Below are 18172 nucleotides of genomic sequence, written 5' to 3' on the forward strand. Positions count from 1 at the left end.
TTCTGAGCAGCTGTCAGCCTACCGCTTGTGTTCAAACTGTCTCCTTGCATGCAAGTTTGAAACACATTATAGCTCTCATTCCTCCCTAATTGCTTGTCCACTCTCTTGCGCATTAAAAAGACCCTGTAAAGTCATTGTTTAAAACATTGAATATGTATGTACGCTAGAAATATGTGCCAATACTGAGAACAATTCGGTTAACGAATGGGTGCGATGCAGTGTTTTGCTTTCTTTTTCACATTCGCAGTTGTCTGCATTTTGTAGGCGTGACTAAAACATGTATGAGTTGGCCCTCCCCCACTATATAAGTACCAAGAGCCGTCATTTAATCTGTGATCATCCGTCGCAAATGTTACTTAGTAATATGGCCAATTTCTACCAGTACAGTGTTCACTTGGCTAGCTAGCTATGCCCACAAGCCCCCGAAATGCATCTTCCCCGAGATGTTATGCCACATTATTAGCGTGGATATTAGCAGCTAGTAGTTTATTAGCCGCTAGTGGGCCTTAGGTCCGTTCAATACACCACAGCCTCGCTCCACGCGCCGCGCATAGATCCACACAACAGAAGAAAGTTAACTGTTTATTACATGTGCTAGCCCCCAAGCTAATGAGCTATCGTGCACATGAACTCACTCAACCACGGCAACAACTCTATTTTTCATGACTTGGGAGCCGTATCCTACATACTTGGCAATATTTATATTCATTCCAATGCGTCAGTCACCAGTCAGTTCCGCTGTGATTAGCCAAAGCTACGTAAGGATATATAAGGGGAGTGACCTTTTTACGCACGGCCGTTCACTGGCTTCTGTTGGTCTCTTTGAAGGGAAAACCCTTGCAGATTGGCTAAAGTGAGGTGTCAATCAAAGGCCAAGCATTAGGCCTTTCGTTAGATACGTGTACCTGGCTAATCCGCTCATGCTAAGTGAAGCTACGATCGCAAATGTATCAAAGATAGTGCTATTTGATGGAAATTGGTAACGTTTGCAGCTGCCGATAACGTGGCTTTAAGGATGTAAAGCTTGGCATAGACTCACTATTTTACCGGAATACTTTGACTGGACCCCTGTCGACGTAATGGGACCATGTTTGATGGAGTTGGACATTTTGACGGAGGGCCCCTCGGTGGGCCGTCCTAACTTTAAGGGGTTTTAAAAAGGAACCTGTTTATTCATCATTTTCATGCCGTCTAGCATTGGCGCTTTTGTTGTCTGCTGTTATAATTGCAGCCTCTAGCCATCCCTTTTCTGCCGCTCCTCCTCTTCGGCGTTACGGTTGAGCAAAGGTGAGATGCAGAGTCAACACGGGATTGGTTGCCCGCAGTCAAGTGCGCCTCCAGAGGGACAATTTATTCTCATTGTCAGCAGTCTGGCTTTGCCTGTTCATTCTTTTTGTTCTTAGTGTAGTTACTCACCAAAGGACACAATAGGATATTAAACACCATTTTCACCCAAAGATATTCAAAATCTTGCCATGCTATTCTGCTGTGTGCAAATTCGAGTGACTTCCATTCAACACTTGAGACAGAGCCAAGGAATTGTTTCGACAGGACATTGCTGCAGCCAACTCGGTACGGCCATTCTAAATGCTTCATTTTCATTTTGAAAAGGGCTGTAGAAAAAGAAAATGCTCTAAGCGCTTAATCATCTTTAATCACCACTTTATAATGCATAATTATGTTAATCCACAAAGCTGTAGGGCAAAGTTAAGTAATGTACTGACACTTACCATCCTTTATTTTAATTTTCATCACATGGTATTTGCTATGGCAAATATGAGTTTTGTGTTTGTTTTTCATCCTAAAAGGCATGAGGCTAGCCAGCACTTCAATTCGCAGTGATGGGACGCACTCCTGTTCTGTTTTCAAGCCATTTTGCATAGAATGTAACGTAATGTTTGAGCGATAACCTCCGGCTGTTGGCCCGATCATAGGGTGGGTTGTACTCAGTGTTTGCTGTCAGTCAGGAACGGGCCCGGCCGGGTTCCAAATGCAGCCCGGGAACTTGCCATGGAGAGGGCCCCGCTGCGTGCGAGCGACGGCCCAACATTTTCTTGAGGCCCCGCACATACTCACCAGTGAGAAAGTGACGCAAATGTGTGTACGAGAAAATAAAGACAGTTTGACCATTTTGTCGACCATCGAGACACTTGCGGGTGTCATGTTGACACCTGACTTCTGAAACTTGGTAGAACGTTGGAGCAGCCATGCCATGTTGTGTGTTCCTTACTACAAATCTCTTCCGGCCGAACAAGCAATTTGATTGGTTCGTTGCATTCATATGATCGCAACAAGGGCTGTGGTATGCCGACGGGGGCGAATGTGAGAAATAAAGGGCCCGGTGAAAATTTGAAGACACCTGTTTTTAGGGCCAATGACAAAAAACAAAAAAACAAAAGAAAAATATGCATTGATCTGGAATAGACCGGAAATTCTGGAGTTGCGTGGAATTTCCCAATCGCCACCCCGCCCCGGCCTGCTGTCAGCAAAAGGTCACAGACACGGAACGTGAGGCTGAAAAGACTGACCTGACTCCTCAAAGTCTTGGTTGGCCATGTTCCAAGAATGTCGAATTTGCAGCAACCTGTCCTCCATGGACCTCAAATCCAACTCGGGACAATTACACCGCGGGTAGTCAGCGGCACACTGACACCAGCAGTCATTGTTCCGGCACACAAATTGGCCCTCCTCATTACAGGCGATGTAGCTCAGCGCTGCCTGCACGAACTTGTCCCGCAGATATTCTGGCAGGATGGCGTGAAGGCCTGAGTCAAGCAAGACAACATCGAGTCACATCCATAAGCAGCCAAGAGAGCAAACCTTGCTGAAATACAGTGCGGTTGGCTGGTCCATCAAGTACACGCGTACTCTCTTGCGCTCCGACATACTGAACGTGTTTCTTCGCATAACATGCGATATGCTGACTGAACGTTTTCTTTTTGTTTCACATTTCGGCTGCTTTTGTTCTCGGTCATTACTGCCTGCTTTACACTTCAAAGAAGTCTCCATAAAAAATAAAAAAAATAAAAAAAAGAGAGCGAGAGAATGAAGCCAGACTCGTTCTAACGCTCTTGTGCTGCAGTTTTGAGCTTGCCCGAAAAGAGACAGTGTGACAATTCCATCAGAAATTGTGTGAGTTCAATTATGAATGGCCAACCTTGCAAATGAATCTTGTTTTCAGGGCTCTGAACCAAAACGGAACTGACAGAGTCGAGGTTGTCATAGTTACTGCATCCAAGAGGGCCTGTCCTTGTTTCAGTCACCTAAAGTGGGGGGGAGATGTAGAACAATTAGATACAATTGAAAAGGAACAAACCCCAAATGTTACATCCAGCATAAGTACATCAAAAAGTGAGGGATCTCAAACTAAAATAGCCGAGAGAATGAAATTCCAAGCACTCTTTCTTTGAAGCAATCTTTATCATTTTTGAAGAATGCATGTTTTCAATTTGTCAGCCCTTTTGCCTTCAAATCATAACAATTGTAATTTTCTTTTTTTCGGGGGGTGGGGGTGGGGGGCGTATGGGCTGCAAACCAACTTGAGAATTGAGCACAACAAGCATCTTGCACTGCTGCCACGTTGCGTTTCGTCCTTCCCATGCCAACCTTTGCCTGATAACATGCCAATGCCAATGCCAATGCCAATGCCAATGCCAATGCCAGGCCTGTTCAATTCAATGGCAAACACACCTGACAACTCAGGGACTGGAATCGTCTTGATCTTCAAAAGTATGCAAAATTGTCTCAGGACCGCAGAGGCTAAAACAAGAAGCGCAGGCGATGCTGTATGCAGAACACATTTCTATTCGCCTTGGAATTTGTTGGAGACCGCAACCGCGCAGTGTCCCCAAGTGTATCGTCCAAAAAAGAAGATCTTGTTTTTGCTGACCTTTTTAAATACTTCTTTTGTTTTTGTCACTCATTGCTTATTTGAACTCTTCCGTCCTTAATTAACCCGAACCAAATCCCGGATGCTGTTGCTACAGTATTTGCAATTACCCAACCCCCGCCCCCCAAAAAAGCAATATTTCTTGATTGAATGTCCGAATGCGTGTTGTTCCTCTAAATGACACGCGACGCGCGCACAGCTCCAAATGGGTATGCAACGGCAGAGCGATTCTTAACGTGCCATCATTGAGGACAAGATCATTGCGCCGACAAACCAACAGCTGCATTTAATGGCATACTTAATTAGGCCGAACGGCTCTTTGAGTATCTGCAATTTGCGATGCCATTGTGAGTCGTGCGTTCACGTTTCAATGCATTTCAAACCATGTCATGAATGATGGCAACCGCAACAAAGATACACGCGCCTTCAAAGTCGACAACTGTACACTTTATTGCAACGGCGCCATTTGGAGCACAGTGACTGTTCAGTGAAATCTCTTCACTCAAATGCATTTTCCCCCCGTTCGTAACTAACCTCCAACTTGACTCATTCTATCCCAATGATATATGTCACTTCACAATGGGTCTGATACTGAATTTAAGCATCTACCATGCCACTTCAGATAAACATGGCAAAATCATGTGCACAGTGAGCGTGGGAGCTTTTCTTGCTGAAGATTTGCAACTCTCATCACTTCATGAATCGGCTCAGCGCACATGATGTTGTACCGTGCCATGCACACCAAACCAGTTTTACACTTTAATTGAGTGTTTATTTATTGACGTTGACTTGGCTTTCCTTACTTCGAGCTTTTAGTAAACAGTTTCAGTTGGGCTGTTTTGATTTTAGCGACTGGGGTCCATGTTAGAGGGCTGCGGCTGGGGCCACTGCTACTGCCTTTGGTGCTCCGGACAACTCCTCGAGATGGTGTTTTCGTCACCTGCCTCAAGAGTCTTAGATCATCACGCGAGCATTTTCAACCAGTGCGTGTGTGCATCTTTGGGTTACTACGGGATCTTGTTTTTTAACCTGTGCGTGCGTGTGTGTGTGCGTGTGGGGGTGTGCGTGTGTGGGTGTGTGCGTGGGTGTGTGTGGGTGTGTGTGCGTGCGTGTGCGTGTCCTCGTGGACAGTGGGGCTCGGGGAGGTGCGGTCAGGGCAGGCAAGGCTAGCGCCGCCCCGTAATGAGTACGCATGTAAGGAGTGAAAAAAATAACAAGCAAAAAGTGATAATGATGCCAAGAAATTATTTTCCATTTGAGATCTCTGGCCCGTGTTTTCCCTTGATGTTCTTTTTCAATCCAATAACGTTACTGATTTCATCAATAAAATAGCGGAATTTGCATATTTCCTGTACAAATACTTGAGCGAGAAGCGTGTTTGAATCGCAGCCAGAGGCAAGGGTGAACGCACTGCTGGAGCATTTTTGTTGCTCATGTAAAACTAAAGAGGCATTGGACTGTCCCGACTTTTGCCCAAGAAAGGACTGAACACAAGAAGAAAGTCCTTTTAGGACTGAGTATTGCAGCACACCTCGATGACGCAGAGCCTGTGAGTCACGAGTGGAAGGACTTGGCGTTGTCCCCGCAGTATTTAAACTGTTAACATGCTCCACTGAGACAGATTGCTCGGAGGCACATCCATTATTTAAAAAGGAAAGAATTAGCCTACATATTATTAGAAAACAAGTGTATTTTACTGATCAAGGTTTAAACGCTCATGAATAATTCCACAAAAACAGCAGCAAATGCCACTTACGAAGCTGGTGTTGTGAGATGTGCGCACTATTAACATTTTGCTTACTGGAAGAAAAAGTGGAGATGGCGGCTTTAATAGTTGACGAAAAGCCTCGCTTACTTCAGAATTGCCTCATTTCAACACCTTCCAAAAGTGTCATTTGCCTAATCACTCAGGCATAGGAGATTTGCAAATCCACGTTTGCATCGCGGATCCAATTCTGCCTCTTTAGACGGTCTTTCCGAATTTGAAAACCACTAGCTTCCACTCTCATGTCAAGCAGGGACAGAGAAGCTTTGCAACCGCGCACACACAAACAAAACCGGGTGGCTCGCATCCCAATGAGGTGATTGCACACTCTCCAAATGAAAAAAAAAAGACGCCAAGCCACGAAGGGCGTCTTTTACTGTATGTAAAGAGTGAAACGCATCACGTGGCAAATACAAAGTACCTACGTGGTACTCATGCATTCTCTTTCAACTGGCCTATATGACGTTCGCTAGGTGATGCCACCAGATCAAAATCTCATGCTGCAAAGTCTTCATGGTATTAAGGCCATGCTGCCGTATGCTTGCGCTATTGTAAATGTAATCGTGATGAGAATAATATCAGAGGTGGGAATTCCGCCTATGTGAAAGGACGCCCATAGTGTAGGCGATATACGATAGACAGGAAACTTTGAAACACAGCTCGTCCAAGTTGGTAGTCGGAAACGCTGACGGACGCTCATTTGAAATGATAATCGGACCGGCCTAGAGGTGACGACTATGCGTTCCGGCCGGAAACAAAAGGCGGCTAGCGGACGGCGGAAGGGTACCCCGGCTGCAGGCGAAGTTTTGGCAAAATGCCCAGCTCTGAATAATAATGATAATAATAACAACTTGGGGAAAGAAGGCAACAGAAGGGGTCACGGCATTGTGGCGTGACAGAAGAAGGCCGAACGGCCACACGTCTGGCACGAGTGACGTGGCGCATGTGCGAGCGGCCACCGAGCCGCACGCCTTCCTCGGCTGACTTTCTCGGATGACTGACGCGCAGTCCGGCTTGTGTTCCTTCCTGTTCTGACAAATCAAGTGTGCTACGACGTGACTGACTGAATGCTCAAGGCCCGCACAGCAAATTGGGTCAGACAATTCTTATCACTTCTCTTCCCCCTCCCAACGTGACCGTCATCAACCTTCAGTTGTGCGGAGGCTGGGCTGCAAATCAAAGGAATGAGCATTGATTGATGCAGCTTACCTGATGTCATTCCACAGCGCGTGGCTAAAGGACTGCTCAATGAGCCGCCTTTGTCCTTATCTCCTCTCTTGTCAAATCACTTTCATGTGACAGCTTAACGCAAGGTACAAAATGTTTGACAAATGAAAGAGCCTCTCTTAGGAAATCACAGAAAGTGAACTTTTGATACAGGCACGCTGCTTCACGAGCATTCAGCACATCCGCCTCACATTTCTCAGGATGCGTGTCCAAATCTGGGCGTCGACCTTCCTGTGTGGCCTTTGCACGATTCGTCCTACAATGTACAATCTACAACGCAACATCACTCGGGAAGTCAACGAGAACAAGTCCATTTGATTGAGAGCTGTAACTACACAGCCAGCCAGAAGAAAACATGAAAAGAAAAACCTTCCACAAATACATTTAGCAGTAAAAGGTACAAAAAGCCTAGCTCTTCGTATTCTCACTCTATTTGCACCTGCAAAGCACTGGAATGGTGGGCTCCAAAACGGGAAATACTCAGATGGAATACCAAGCAAAGAAATGATTTGTGGACTATCGCGGCGGTCAGTGTTAATCCTTTTGTATGTCCATTATTTGTAGTCGGATGTTGTATCAGAATACAAGTTCCTTAGTTGGTAACTGACAAGTGTTAATAACAAAGGCTCACAAAACGATACACGGCACACCGTGTATTGAGATACGTATCAAATCCGCTTTTGTCGTGCACAGATACAACAACAACAATTTCACTATAGCTATCTACTTGATGTCAGGAGGTATAAAGTTGCTATTTGAGGCGCAAACTTCCGCTTATTGACGGCTGCATACAGCTGCAAGCACCGGCTCGGCGACGTGACCGTTGCCATCGGCTCGTTAGCCGAGTTACCCCGAAGCATTTGCTGAGGAGCCCTGGCTCCTTTGTCATCTCCTCCCTCCTCGATGGCATTTCTGGTGGGAGGTGCTAACATGTCACCAAAAGAGCGGGGACCTCGGAACGGGCAATGTCAGAATGAGAAGAGCGCGGGGTAAATGTGCGTCGCCCTAAGCAACCCCGGTGTAGATTTGCACGCCACGTGTTTCTGTCAGTCGTCAGCGAAATCCATCAGTCGCCAGTAAAACGGGTGTCTGTCGGTGACCGATTGGCAGACCTTCCGTCGCTGCCGAGTTCATGGTTCATGAGTTCATCTTGTCTTCTTATAGGGTCAGTAATTTGTTTTCTTTCTCTTCTTCAGACAACGAGGGTTTTATTTATCTCTCCCAGTTTCGACGTCAACTGCCATCTTCTTCAGGAGTTTTTAAGTCCTCTTTGTCCTTCATTTTCACCACCACCTGACGAAAATGAAAGACGAAGAGGACTTAAAAACTCCCGAAGAAGACGGCAGTTGACGTCAAAACTAGTAGAGGTGAATAAAAACCTTGATTGTCTTAAGAAAAGAAAAAAAAACAACAAATGATTGAGTCCCGAGTTCAACGTATAATTCCAAAGTGGCTAGCGGAAGTGATGGCCTCACCCGCCACCGGTGAAATGCCGAGCCCTAACCATGGACATAAACAAAGGATGGATGGATGGAGGGGAAATAACTATAACACGTTGCACTTTATTAATCCAGTAAATGACATGAGCACTGAGCAATGCGGTGCTCTCAAAGGAGTCTACGTTTTGAGTTTTTGGGGTTGTGTGATGTTGATAGGTTGTTTGCAAGAAGAGAGTAAAAACACATGAAACAAACGAGACAATGAGAATTCAGTCTGCAGTGCAAAGGGCAGACTCAGCCAATTTCATTCATTGGGCATGATAAGAACTGACAGAGTGATGAATGAACACACCCTGAAGCTATTCAGCGGTAAAAGATGCACAATGATATTTACATCCACAAGCATATCTTGATATGCAAAGTTGGCTGTTTGCCTTCCCAGCCGGCAAACGCGCACACAAGAGATGAGCAAACAGTAGTGCTGGCTTCATCTCTGTCTTGGTAGGCCTCTCTGCTTTTGTGGTCGTCAACTCCAATGACACATCGCATCATCGACTGTTGGCTGAGCTGCGAAAATATTTCCCCTTCTCATTTGCCAGAAGAGACCAAAGCAGCATGATGCTTTTCAGCAACACGATACGATTTCCTCTTCAAGTACATCAAACCTAAGCAATGCCTTCATCCGCTCCAGCAGTTGCCATAATCCACGGCTACTCGGGGGCGGGATAGCAAATCGAGAAAAAAACCCCACAAGTCATTGAAGCAAAAATGTTTTGTATTGCCTACGTTAATTGTCAAAAATAAAAAAAATGACGGTCGGCCCCCGCTATTAGTGGCGCAGCATGAAGAAAAAAATCTGCATATAATTAACAGCCATTGAAATACATAAGGGAAAAAAAACATTCTAAAACATTGAAAACGTGTTTTTAAAAATGTGAATATGCAAATCCGCAGGTGCCGTCAGTCAAGATATAGCACTTCAACAGATTTCGCTGATGACAATGACAGTGGTGTTTTGCAAATTGGTGACCTGAAATGATTTGCTGCCACATGTGAACCGCCCAATGTTTTCTTCTTTGCCCTTTTTATTTAGGTGTGTTTACGTATAGTTGGAGGACTCTTTCTGACACGAGGCAACGCATTTGACTCCAGAACGACTTGAGTTCGCCTTGAGAATTGCCAGTCCCTCGCACAAATTCGAGACGCCCGCACCATTTTCGTCTTTCAGGCGATCTCCTCTGACCTCTCCTGGTCCAGCTGTCATCAAGACGGCTCGGCAGCGTCCGCGCGGCCCGAGGCCGCTCGGGGGAAAAACATCTGCCGAAAGCTGCTTGTTTCTGACAGACCGCAGGCATCGCTGTGTGATTGGCCCGCTTGCGCTGAGGCAGAACGACAGCGGCTCCACCGAGCGGTCAAGACAGCGCGAAGGATCATCGGCTGCCCCCTGCGCTGCGTGGAGGAGAGCGACACGTCCTGTTGCCTCCCAAGAGCTGAAGCTATCACAGGTGACAACCGGCGCCCTGCCCGCCGCCTCTTTGACCCGCTGCTGCCGCCTGAAAGGCGCTACCGGTCCATCAGGAGATTCAGAGAAAGCTTTTCCCAACCAGCCGTCACAAAGTTCACCTTGACCTCACGGCGCTGCTCACACCAACACAGCCCCCCCCACACACACACACGCATACACGCATGCACACCCCCCCCCCCCCCCACACCCACACACACACGCATTCCATAGTGCTGCTACAGTCAAACATTCCGGATTCTGCTGCTACTGTTCAGAGTACCTGTGCCTTGCTGCCATTTCACCGTGTGCGAGCCATACGATGACATTAAAAAAACGACCGTAAAATAACACGGCCCCATGTATAACACACCCTTCCCAAAATCACCCTGCAAAAGTAGTTTCTTTTATATCATATAATATAAGACAATATAATATAATAGAGGACTGGTAAATGTCTAAACAATGTAAAAAATGTTTGTATAATCTCCCCTTCGATTTGGGATCTTTTTTTAAGCAGAAAGCAGCAGCAGCAGCAGAATTTTACCTTGATGACAGTGGAGGCGATCTGTATGTGGTGCAGCTTGTGCAGGGTGCTCTCCCTGTCAATGAAGTAGGAGGCAGCCAACTGGTGGAGAGCCTCCAGAGTCACAGCTGTACCATTAGCGTCACTCAACTCACTGGTTCGACTCAACTTGCGCTTGTCCACAAAGATCATTAAAGACTCTTCTCCTGTCAATTGCAAAGACAGACACATTCAAATCTCATTAGTCAATCCAATGACAAGTCAAATGTTCAAAGCAACAACAACAACAACTTGAGGGCGGTTTACAAATTCAAGCATCACTTATCCAATGTTTTGTTTGCCCGAGAAGACCGACAACATGTTTGCAGTACCATCTTATTTAAATGTGGGGCTCCATACAAAGACAAAAGAAGAAGAAAATAAAACAAAACACGCTATATTTCAAACTAGACTATTGGGTAACTGCGCAAATCTCCCAACCCTTGCCATTTTAGGCACAAAAAAAAAAAAAAAAAAATCTGCAGCAACACACTCAACAAAACACTACATTGGAAAAAAATAGAATTTCACCAAGGACAGTCATTCAAAAAGAAAGATCACTTCAAACAAGGTTCTAATGTAGTGTGCATTTTATTTATTCATGTATGCATTTCCAATTTCTCAAATGATTGTGTGGCTTCAGCTCATGCCACCTTGCATATCAACCCTGCTCCAGCCCAACCTAAGAGCCCTTAATGAGAGATTTTTGAAGCGCAAATCTAAAGCTGTCCGAGCACTGACATGCAGTAGCAGTTAGCAATTGAAAAATCCTCCAGACAAAATGAGGGTTAATGGGTGATGCAGCGCTCATTTCATCTCAAGAGACCCTGCAGCTAACAAAGTGCGTTAGAGAGCAGAGGACACACTTGTCATCTGAATGTCTTAGACACTGAAAAAAAACAACAAAAAAAACAATCAGATCCCCGGGCAACGAGGCGAGGGCTACTACTAGCTTAGTGTGTGAATTACAATTCCAACAATTCATCCGTGAATTGACAACTAATATAATCGACAAATTGATCAATTATTATCATAACTGTTAGTCGAGTGCGAAAGAAGAAGCGAGAGGCGATCGAGATTTGACTTCATCGCCAAGTTGCCCAATTCCACATATCAGTGACAGAACAGATCTGCGCATGTGACAAGTGACAAACATTGAAACACAAGTTGAGCGCTTTGCCAAATGTGCCGGTTATTAAAAGCTGGCACTGATAATGTTGGAAAAGCTTCTAATAGTCTGCACCCGTGAAGTCCATCCGAGTCGCTTGAAAATGGCACATCTTTGCGCTGCACGGCTACTAAGTCATGGGCCCAGAAACACAGTGTGGGGGTATTTTATCATTTGTCCAAATTGTCATGTGACAACTCAGCAAATGTAGCAATCCCCTCACTTGCAGTCTCAGAAATAGGCGACCCACACAATGTTGACCTGGCACGTTCATCCGCGCTCGATGGCAGAGCAAGCATTCCAGAGGACAGGCTAATATATTACAAGCAATTAGAAAGGCATTTTCCTATCCATAATGTGTCACCTTTAGCACAATCTCAGTCTCCACTGGTCTTATCAGTTTGTTCTAGAGGAACAATAATGGATGCGCTTCATCGCATCTGTTCATTTTAAGGGATTTTTTTTTCGACTTAAATCAATTAGTGGAAATTAATTCATCACCAAAAACTACTAGCGTCTCTTTATTTCACGTTGCTGTGGAAACATGAATGTTGGTCAAATGCATCCATTAATGTGAGAAATGCAACTAAGAAATGAAGTTGTTGGTTATTTTAATTGAGAAAGCGATGTAAAAAATGACAGTGTGTGAATGAATAACGAATGTATGTTGAGCCATGCGTCAAAAGAAATTAACATACAATGTCAATGGGGGCTCTATTTAAGAACAGCAAATGGCTGGTCATTGTAGAAGTAAGTTCACGCTGTCTGACAAGTTGAGGAATAATCAAAGGGCACTTCAAAACAACATCCTGGCCTGGGTGTGCGTGCGTCTGTCTGTGTGTGTGGTGGTGGGGGTGGGGGGGGGGTGGGGGAGGCTGTGGGTGTTTGGGTGTGACCTTTTGCATGATTAAGAGAACACAACAAATAATTGCCAGCGATGTCTGGCCGATCCCGCATGTAGGGGATTTCATTCATCAAGATTGCCGTGCGCTTCTGGACATGCCCTTAGCTAGCGACGCAATCTAATAATTTCAAGAGACTGTGCATTTGATTTACATTTGATCATTTTTTGGGGGGCGGCTTGTCTTTTATATTTGAATACATTTTTCTGTCAGGTATTTTTACCTTTCTCTGTATTGATTATATTGTCGCTGTTGTGTGAAAAACAATTATGTCCATTTTGTATCTTTCTTATTTTTACGTGAATGGTGTTCCCGCATTACAGACATCGCATTAACATGAACATTTTATAAAAATTAAAAAATTGGGCAAACGTGTTTTTCACACGACAGCGATGAAATGCTATTTTTTCACGTATTTGGTGGACTCTCTTACTCCCAATGTCACCAGTGTTGTGCTAAGTATATATATATATATATATATATATATATATATATATATATATATATATATATATATATATATATATATATATATATATATATATATATATATATATATATATATACATATAGGGTGGGTAGACTTTTTTCACCTCAGCCTTCTCTTTTGTTTTGTTTCACATGATGTCGTCTTCCCGTGTCCCTTGTTCATGTCTTCCCAGTCGGCTCGTTATGTCTTTGTCTCATCGGCCTTGCTCCTTGTGTCTACCAACCAGCTCCCTTCAGCCCTCGCCTCATGTCCGTGTGCCTCGTTGTCTCGTCAGTCTGTTTTTTCTGACTTTGCATCTTGTTTTTTGGGCTTTGTTCATTTAGTATGTTTTGGTCCTGCTGCCCTGCAGCTTTGTTTGCCATTTCAAAAAAGAAATGCACTCTACCAAGACCATTATCCACCCAAATGTGACAGATTGGTGGGCAGCAAGCGCAGAGCACAACATTTCAAACAATAGTCCAAGTGAAGCAGATCCCGTTGACTTTCTTTACCTCCCAGCGTGGCAGAGAGGAGGAAGTGGGTTCCGTATTTCCTTATAAGGTTGTCAGTGATGGCGCTGAGACTGGGCCGCCTGCCAAGATGCCGAACGGTCTGCAGGAACTCTGGGTCCAGTGGAAAGGGCAAGCCGTTGTTCACTTGCCCTTCCAAGGCCAGGCTGTTCACCTTCCATCGTCCGAACTCCCTGAAATGTCACAGACACAAGGAGAGAATGCAAATCATACATCACATATGTATGCACGTCTTTAGGAAAAAAAAAGAAGAAAAGGACGCATACAAGCTAAGCATTGTAGGAAAATGAATCATTCAAGGTCGTCTAATGAGTTTGTTATATCGAGATGATTTTCCCCCCCAAAAAGTGTGTGCTCATGCACGTGCGCCGTTATTTTGTGCCATCTGACTGTGACGATGGCTTGCCACTGCAGCGGAAAAACATCGGGTTTCTCTGCAGAGGATTATTCATAAAAATTGCCCAATCTTTTCTCATCTGCACTTAGCACGTGATTATTTTTGTTTTCTTCCCCAATTCTTGGACAGGCCCTTGCTGCTCTGAGCACCTCTTTTGGTGCAGGCTTCATTTGATATTCAGCCTGGCCTTGGAGCATGCCAAGCGGCCTTTATCTAGCCAGTGCAGAACCTGATTCTTGATACAAAGATGAATACCCCTCAAATACTGCATATGGTGTATTCAATATTTTCCCCTATCAAAGCAGATGACACACCTTCCAATCGCAGAGCATAAGGTTGCATTTTAGATGCATAAGTTCCATAAGATCCAAGGTATGCCTGAATAACAATTTGCAAGCATATTGTTTTCGTAACCTTTGCTGAATTATCCTGTAGGTCTTGATCCAAATCATTAACATCAACATGTAGGCTAAAAGCACATTTCCAATTCTCAAACGTTTGTACAACAAAAATGCAGGTTGGTCAAATCTGAAAGAAGACTTTTCAAAGGAGCACTCTGATGTTTCTTTCTATGCATCTAGGCTCCAAATGCGTGGGAGGTCCGCGACTTCCTTACGAAGAGACAAATGTGGTCACAAATATTGCAGCAGTAAACAGCGACAGCAAGCTACCTTTGCTGAAAGTAATTTTCGATTGCCCGGAATACCATTCAGCCCCCGCGGGGGCTGGCCTGCTGCCAATCAATTTCCACCAATAACAATAACCCCCTGGGAAATCCACCAAACAGAAAACAGCTCATTAAACCCGCTTTCATGTCTGTCCCTCCCCATAACCAGTCACCATAGGATATATTTGTGTGTTATCCACGGGGGGCGACTTGAAATGGAGGCATTGAGCCACATAGGCACCGCATTCTTTGACACTTGTGACTACTCCTAGAGCTCGGGCTGGATTGACTTTGTAAATATCCATCCATCCATTATCCATACCGCTTATGCTCACGAGGGTCGCGGGCGTGCTGGAGCCTATCCCAGCTGTCTTCGGCCAGTAGGCGGGGGACACCCTGAATTGGTTGCCAGCCAATCGCAGGGCACACACAGACAGACAAACATAAACACACCCACCTAGGGGCAATTTAGAGTGTCCAATCAACTTACCATGCATGTTTTTGGAATGTGGGAGGAAACCGCAGTACCCGGAGAAAACCCACGCATTCACGGGGAGAACATGCAAACTCCACGCAGGGAGGCCGGAGCCGGGATCGAACCCGCGACCTCAGAACCGTGAGGCGGACGTGCTAGCCAGTCGACCACCGTGCCGCCCCCTTTGTATATATGCGCTACAAATTAGACTTGAAGCCCTCAAGCAATCACAGCTACAAGGGGGTGGGCCTTCCTCAAACACTGACTGATTTCTCGCTGAGATCCTGCCTACTTCCAATGGCAAACACGCGTGCGCACCGAGACAGCAGCTTGAACAAGGGCCTCGGCGCACTCCCGGCCGCCGGCTGGCCTTTTCCAGCGAGCTGGAGCGTTGCGTCTCAGCAGGAGCCGGCTCCGGGGATGCGATCTGATCGGAGTAAGGGCGAGTAAGCTTTTGCCCGTCCATCGCAGCCCGGGGGTCTCCGATCCATCGCGGCGTTGAGGCAGCCTCAGGGCGCGGCCCCCCGCTCAACATTGCAAATTAGGGGAGCAACCTCGAGAATGGCTGATGCGCTAAAAAAAAACACCGAGCATGAGGCTAGCACTCGCTCACAGCCCGCTGAACCACCCTGCCATTCAAAAGTGCAAACAAAATGCGGTGCGTGCTTGAGCGCCACATAGAGTGGATAGAAAAAGTCGACAAACCCCTGTTCGAATGACAGAAAGAAAGAATGCTAAATAATTGCAACGCCCTATAACCTTTCCTACTGACTTTTCTGAATATTTTAGTGAGGCTGGGAAAAACTCCAACAGGGAACTCATCTCGTTGCACGAGTGTTTGCACCCTCCCAGACCTGGTGATGTGTCTTTGTTCACAATGAACCAATCACATTCAAAGTCACCTTCAATGGGAGTCACCGTTGAACGTGCCCCAAAATAAAGTGCAGCTGCTCGAGGAGACTTTTCCTGTCATCGTTGGTTCCGCATTTTACAGGACAAGCCGCGGTCCGCAGAAAGCTGCCACAAAATCAGAGCGGTCCCCTTTTTCAAAGGTACGGGTCGGGAGAAGAGTACAAACGCATTTCCGAGGCACCGAGTGTAGCACGGAACACATTTAAGGCATGCCGACCCCCCAAAACTGACAGAAAGACGAGAAGAAAATTGCTCAGGGAGGCTGTCAAAAGGCTGATGATGAAGACGTTGGCGGCAAGTCTGGCTTTTGAGTACACGTGACAGAAGTCTGCCCTCCTCTTTCTTTGTCTGGGCTACGGTGTAGGGGGGCACGTTGGGAGCTTTATCTTAGCAAGAAAAATATCCAAGTCCAGCTGCATTCCTTTTCTTACACTGGCCCTTAAATGTACATTTAAGGAGAGCCCACCATAAAGCCCGTTTGGTATTTGCTGTGGAAAGTCACGTGCGAGCGAATTTCAGAAGAGTGCGCAAGGGAAGGCCAATGCTGAATCCATACATTTGAAGTCCTCCTCCATTACTTTGGAGGGATTTGGGATTCCCAAAGAGAATGGAAGTGTTGCACGGTTTGTGGGACGAAGCAAGGCAGCGCAGCAAACACATTTGTGATCTTATCTTGCTGAGGCTCACCAGGAAGTCCGAGTCAAAAACAAACTACAACCCGAGCTGGTCATCAGTCAATCATGTTGGGACAAACAAGCGTTCACACTCACGTCAAGACTTTCACCGAGTGTGAAATTGGAGAAAAGGAAAAAAAAAAAGGCAAACGCATATTATTCAGTGTAAAATTATGTTTCTGGCCATAGTGTACATTGAAATTGCAGTTGTTGACTTGCTTTCCACTTGACGATTCCTTTTCCATAAAATTGCTTCAAAATGCCGGGCTTCTGAGGAAAGCCCAGGGAACCATCTGAAATTTGGGTGTCAAAGGTCAATTCTGCTTGAATACTCTGCTGCTCAAAATGATAAAACATGGAGAAAGTCCCGAAGTTGAAAGTGTCCAAATTCAAGCGCGTCATGATGCACGGTGGCCTCTTGTTTTCATGATGGGTGGCCTCATATTTTCTTTCCCGGTCTTTTGGCTCAATCTAGCCATAACAAAAATTGCAACGGCATTACCTCTCTATGATGTATGTGCCACATGAAAACTGACAGTGACCTACATCCGTTACTGTTTGAATCAGCCTCAATGTCATTATTCGTTGGGGAAATGCCTCCAGTCGGGACTTCAATAGTGTGAAATTATGACCCCCGGTTAATAAAAAGCCTGCAAGCTTTTTATTTGCATGCCGGCCGGCGCTTGCAGTCATCAGAGAGTCAGAACAAATTTATCAGCAACACTTTTAAGCCTGTACAAGATAGCAGCCAACTGGAGCCAGACAGACGCCGTAATCTCACCGTAGACAGCTTGCTAGTGACTGAGAGAAAAAAAATAAAAATTAAAAAAACGGCCTTCCTGTGTGGAGTTTGCATGTCCTCCCCATACATACACATTTCAAATCCAACAATGCAAAGTCCAAGCTTAACCCTTCTAAGTAATGCCCCACAAGTCTCAGGCCAGGTACACACATAAGGATTTTCAATCTTACAATATTTTTCATCTTTGGCAGACCCCCCACACACAAAGATTAAAAAGTCGGACCTTTGAGAGTTTGGCTCATATTGTGTGTGGGCTGCTCAGATAATCTCAACACAGCTCCCCCCAACACATGAAGACTCTTTTCCACCGCCGGTCAAGAAACCAGTCCTCTGTCACGGGAGCTCTCTGGCGGAATCACATGTGACTTCATAAACACCGAGACGACGACCAGGCTCTTCCGATGGTCGTCGGGTAGTCCCCAAGAGGAGCGGAGACGGCGGCCGGGTAGCCTCCGGCGCTCCCACCACCCGAGAGACGAGGATAAGTGGTTCGGAAAATGGACGGCTGAACAGTGCGCACGATATTGCTTTGTTTGATTTAGCGGCGCTTCCTCGTTTGTCAGTCACAGAGATTCTTTGATTGGCTACAATCCGTCACGTCACAGTTTGCCAAGTCAACTAGCTCAGGAGAACTCGGCTTACCCCACACATACACAAATGAAGATTTTTGCTCGTACATATTGAACACGTTCATTATTTAAGATTGTCGGCCCCGGATGGTTTTGGACCCAATTATCAGGACCAATCCCAAATCTCACACAAGGATAAGCTTAGGAGACAATAAGTGACA

At 45.6% G+C, this 18172-nt stretch overlaps 1 protein-coding gene across 3 annotated transcripts in view; it reads right to left on the reverse strand.

Annotated features, from left to right (window-relative positions):
* The window catches only part of LOC147139358 (BMP/retinoic acid-inducible neural-specific protein 3-like), a 69849-nt gene that overhangs the window by 11205 nt on the left and 40472 nt on the right, over positions 1-18172 (reverse strand). For all 3 annotated transcript variants that reach the window (XM_086048048.1, XM_086048047.1, XM_086048046.1), the window contains exons 3-6: positions 13438-13628; positions 10369-10553; positions 3158-3263; positions 2529-2765 (exon numbers count right to left, since the gene is read on the reverse strand). In XM_086048048.1, the coding sequence (XP_085904174.1) occupies positions 2529-2765; positions 3158-3263; positions 10369-10553; positions 13438-13628 (719 nt within the window). The remainder of the gene's footprint in view (positions 1-2528; positions 2766-3157; positions 3264-10368; positions 10554-13437; positions 13629-18172) is intronic.

This window comes from Filicampus tigris, chromosome 12, assembly GCF_054856515.1.
Source record: "Filicampus tigris isolate MCC_2025a chromosome 12, RoL_Ftig_1.0, whole genome shotgun sequence".
Taxonomy (NCBI): Eukaryota; Metazoa; Chordata; class Actinopteri; order Syngnathiformes; family Syngnathidae; genus Filicampus; species Filicampus tigris.